Source organism: Nanorana parkeri, unplaced genomic scaffold, assembly GCF_000935625.1.
Source record: "Nanorana parkeri isolate BGI_ZX_2015 unplaced genomic scaffold, ASM93562v1 scaffold1264, whole genome shotgun sequence".
NCBI lineage: Eukaryota > Metazoa > Chordata > Amphibia > Anura > Dicroglossidae > Nanorana > Nanorana parkeri.
In genome coordinates, this window is record NW_017307532.1 from 211,144 (window position 1) to 216,298 (window position 5,155).

Here is a 5,155-nt window from a genome sequence, read left to right on the forward strand (position 1 = left end):
GTGATAGAGGGGTGAAAATAAGGTCAATATAACCTGCCAACAGTGCCTCCTATAAACCTAACATGTTACTGTGCATAGGAAGCGCAACATAAAGGCTAGGTTTAATACATCTAGCCCAGTGATCTGATGGAAAATTTAATAAGGCAGTTCAAATAACAATGATGTTTAATATTGTAATAACATTGTAGACCGCATCCTTTGTTCAGTTCATACATTGTATTGCTATATAAGCCTTAATGAGTTTATTATTTCAGACAGATTAAACTGTGAAACATAAAAACTGTGAAATAATCTCCAGTTGCTCCAAATAGGACAATAAGAAGACATTTTTCTGAAAAATCTCTTTAATAGACACAACTGAAGCAACCTTGAAGGAACCAAACAATTTCTCACACCCACCAATTACATTCAAACCTGCCGTAGAAGTCCGAATGTGATTGGTGATACAGAAAGCGGAGAGAGTATTAGGAATCTACAAGGCCAAGCTTTAAGAAGTACACACTCAGCCACCAACCCTCTAGCTGCTTTCTGGATTCTGTTTTGCTGGGGATTCCAGAGAACTAAAAGATAAAAGTGACACTAAACTCAGGAGTTAAACCATCAGGCTCCATTCACATGTAGCGTTTGCATTTCCCGCACTGTTTTCCGTGCAAAGGACCGTGCAGCACACAAACGCTAAAATCTTTCATCTGTACAGATTCCGCTGGTTTGTGGCCATTGGTATAGCTGCGAATGTGCGTAATCCATCACAAAATCATGCTTGGACTATTTTGCAGGCTGTGCGGTTTCGTACCACAAAAGTCTGAACAATGCACATGAAAGTGCATTGTTTTTATGTTAAGAGCGGCTCCTATTTGTGCGGCCGAAAACTCGCGGACAACCTCTGCTGTGTGAATGGAGCCTCAAAATGCATTCAAGTACCTTAACTATTAACAGAAATGTAGCTTATTTGTGTATCACTCGGCTGTAGATCCTCAAATCATCTCTGAATTCATGCTGACACTGTCCTTCCTTCTGGGGGGTGGCTACTTTTGTCCCCTATGGTCCCCTATGTGTGGTATAAAGTAGCCACAACTCCAAGCTCGCTCCTGTGATGGAGTACAATCTCATGTCTAGTTTACTAATTTGTATTGAGATTGTAGTCCATCATGGGAGTCTGCTTGGTGCGGTGGCTACTTTACAACACACACATGGACCATGAAGAATCAGAGATGATTTGAGGCTCTACAGCTGAGTGATACGCAAATAAGATACATTTTTGTTAATATTTAGGGTATTTAAATGCATTCTTAAGGTTTACCTCCTGTGTTTAGTGTCACTTCACGGTAGTGAAATTCCTGATTTTAGCACAGCTGCAGTGTTTGTTCAATAGCATTAGTAGCTCACAGACAGGTTAAGTTGTTGCCTGTAATTGTTCTGTAACTGCGATTTCCATGTAGCAACACTCATATCAGTAACTTTGCTATACAGACTATACAGTTCACAATAAACACACAAATGCTTTGGTAAGATTGTCTTTAAATAGAGTAAATGAAAGGAAAAAGATTCCATTGGAACACTTCTTTGGCTTATACAAACCAAACTAATGACTGTTTATTATTAATATTATTCATTTAGTCACAATGTATAATTCCTGTCAGTAGAAAAAATATGTACACCTTTATATCAATATAAACACTTCTAATGTATAAACATCTAAAAGACATTTCAAAAGATAGCTACATTGACAGTAGCACCTATAGAAAATAGATTTGGGTAATACTCAAACATATAGCATTTATGTATATCCTTATATTTACATAAAGTTAAAGTGAATCTGTAATTTGCCCACAGCAAGCAAAGTATGTTTCACCTTATAGTAGAAAGAGTAAACATGTTCTATTTACCCTCAACCTAGGGGGTAGCCACCACCACCATCAACCTAATCTGCCGCTAGAGCCCAGTACTTCCGGGTATGGGGGAACATGTGACACCCTCTCCTGCCTGGCCCCTCAGAGAACTATACAGTAACTATGCCAAAAAAAAAAAAATCAACACTTATTCAAGACTTCCGGGGGCTCTGGCAGTGGATTAGGAATACTGGTCAGCATAGTTAAGGAACGTACAGGATACTTACAGGTAGTAAAGAAAAGTTTTACATTTTAATATTTTAATGTAACCTTGGCAAGCTGAATTCAAGCACTGCCTGTAGTAATAAAATCATATTTGAACAGTGTAATACTAAAAATTTAAAGATGCAAAAAATAGGAATACATAAAGGCAACTGTTAATATAACTACAACAACTACAGTGCAGTACAAACAGTAGTAAGAGCATCAAGAACATTTTTGGTAAACCTTTCTCTTTGTGTCCAATCACATGAGTGCATCTCTAGCCCAAACCTTTGTTTTTAGTTTTGCACAGAGTAGGGAAGGTTTGGACCCTGTATCAAATTTTTATTGCAGTCTGCAATAAACCACAAAGCTGAACGGTTTATTGCACGGGCAGGAGCGTGTCTGGAAGGCTGGCACAGAGGACGGGGACGTGCAGGTAAGGAGAGAGCTGCCTGCAGAGAGCTGCTGCGCGTCCACGAATATATGGAGCTCTCAAGAATCACTGTCAGTCACAGTGACGAAGATCAGTGAGGAGGATCCCGGCTGCATTGTCGGGATCTCTACTCATTGCGGTGCTTAGCCCCGCCCACCATCTTAAAGAAGGTTTACAGGCTTAGGGTGCATTTTGGATAATAGGAGTAAATTACACAATTTACTTATTTAGCCTAAGGAATGCAATAATAAAGAAAAGATAGAACCCCATAGTTCTCCTTTAACGCTGACTATGATGGCAAATAAATGTCCTCCCATGTTTTCTTACAGCTGTTCTGTTCCCAGCATCATCAGTAGCATTTCATAAAAAGTGACTGCTCCTCCAAATGCTAGGTGATTAAGCTATCCATATACATGAGATGACTGCTGCACAATAACAGATAAATTAATTTATGTCTGTGGGAACATTGTGACCTCAGCCCCTGGCCAACCAGCTCCTGGGGTAAGATCAATTATTCTAAATGGATTTCTTAAACAATCACTATTGTTTCCCCAGGATGAGGCTGGATCCAAGGAGGTATGCTTGCTTCCATGCTTGTCCAAAATGATCAGGCTAAAAATAGTGATCCACTAACTTGGTAATCTAACAGTCACTGAGCTGTGAACAAAACATAGGAATCATCATAGGAAAAAAAAAAAAATCACAAAAGCATATGTCATTGAGAATTTCCTGCTACAGGACAGAGAACAAAAACAAATACATAAATGGGTGTGTATATATATATATATATATATACATACACACACACACACGCACACATCCAAAATATATTTTATACAGGAGTAGTAAGTGTTTAGCTGAGATTTAAAATCTTGTTTCTGATGTACCTCTCTTAAGATTATTACTTAAAAATTCATCATGTTCAAAACTTAAGTTATTATGTGATCTTGAGATCATGAGCAGTTTTTCCTTGTTTGTGTAGTCTTTTTTTGCTGGAGGAGCCTGGGGCACAATCAACCTGTCCATTGGATCTTCTTTGTTCTCAAGTTTCATGTACCCCTTGCTGTTACTGCGGTCAAGCCTAGGCCAGCTTGGATGCTTTCTTTGTTCAGCTTGAACTGCAAGCGTAGAAGGAGCTCTGTCTAAGTCTAAAGATTTAGAATGTGAAGATAAAATATGCAAAGAAGTGTTGGATCCAAATTGTTTTGGAGCGGCACCTGGGGATAAAAGCTTTCCATTATTTGGTGCAGGAGCTAAAGAAGAGTCACATCTGAGTGGTTCCATTATAGAGCAGCTACGTGATAAAGGTATATTGGCAGGTTTATATTGTTTGTTTCCATCATCTGGTAAAGGTAATAGTGAATCCATTGATACTTTTCTTGGCCTGCTACTGCTGATTTCAGAGTCTTCTGTAATGTTATCTATATCAGGCTCGTCAATAACACAATTATTCAGTTTTATTACAGGCAATGTGAAAGCATTGATTGAAGATGACACTATAGATTTAGTTTCACATTTCTTGGAGCTGCTATTTTTATCATCTCCACTTCTGTTAGAATGGCTATGAAGTCCAAACACTGAGCCTGACCGTTCCATTAGAAGTGGAGGCAGAATATTTGTAAAATGTTTACTCTCCCGGGGAAAGCTCTCTTCATCATCAATAGAACTGCAACTCCTGTAGCTTCCAGGAAAAGATGCAATAGTATTGGCGGCCAATTTGGATGCACAAGGGTTATCAGAATGACGAAACTCGGCTTCCCCATAAAAGCCTGAGAAAGCTCCATTGAGATGCTTCTGTTCTTTGATTCTCGTGCTATGAACGTCAATAACAGTTGAATATATATCTCTCATATGAATAACTTTTGTTTCCTTATCACGATTTTCATGAAGTATAGCATTTGCACAAATAAAGATAAAAATTCCAATACCCATTGTGAAAGGACCCAACATTCTCATTTTCTCAGAATGCAAATGTTGCTCAAAAAATCTTACCATCATCCCAGTTTCTCTAAGTATTTCTGTTTTATTAACTTCTAAAGCAAGCTCCGTTGTTAAAAATGTGTCCTTTTGAGGCCAGTAACCAAGTACTGCCATGGCTATTCCTGCTACAGAAATCAAGACACCCAAAATCAGAAAGAATCCAGATGGAGAGTAAAGTCGAATCTTTCCTCTAACAATCACAACATCTGCTCTTGGTCGACGTCTTACAGGCTTCTTCTCAGGAGGTGGAGATGTAGGGCGGGAGAGAAGGTGCTGGGATCTGGCTGAATCTTGCCTCTTTAAGGCTGCCAGTCCTGTTATAACACCTCCAGTTGCTATCATAGTTCCGCAAGTCTGAAAAAGGAGAAAAATAAAAAGATTAAAGTTTTTCTAACCCAAAATTGCAGAAAATCAGATAATATGTATTTTTACTCATTCCTTTTAGAAAATGATCTAACATTTGTACTATTATGTATTTTATAATAATAAACAATCTACATAAACATTTGAATACATACATTAATATATAGTATGAGTATGAGTATGTCATCTGCAGCGGGTACAGGAGAGGGTGTGGTTAGATAGTTCACCTTTTCTGTTTTTTTGAAAAGGTGAACTAACCCTTTAAACCTAGCAAAGTGGTTATTCA

At 38.3% G+C, this 5,155-nt stretch overlaps 1 protein-coding gene across 1 annotated transcript; it reads right to left on the reverse strand.

Moving 5' to 3' along the window:
• Nucleotides 1-3,390: 3,390 nt before the first annotated feature.
• Nucleotides 3,391-4,856, reverse strand: TMEM200A (transmembrane protein 200A). Its single transcript, XM_018568946.1, has one exon. It carries the CDS (start codon nt 4,846-4,848, stop codon nt 3,391-3,393), a length of 1,458 nt encoding a protein of 485 aa, XP_018424448.1. The 5' UTR covers nt 4,849-4,856.
• Between the last annotated feature and the right edge of the window lie 299 nt (nt 4,857-5,155).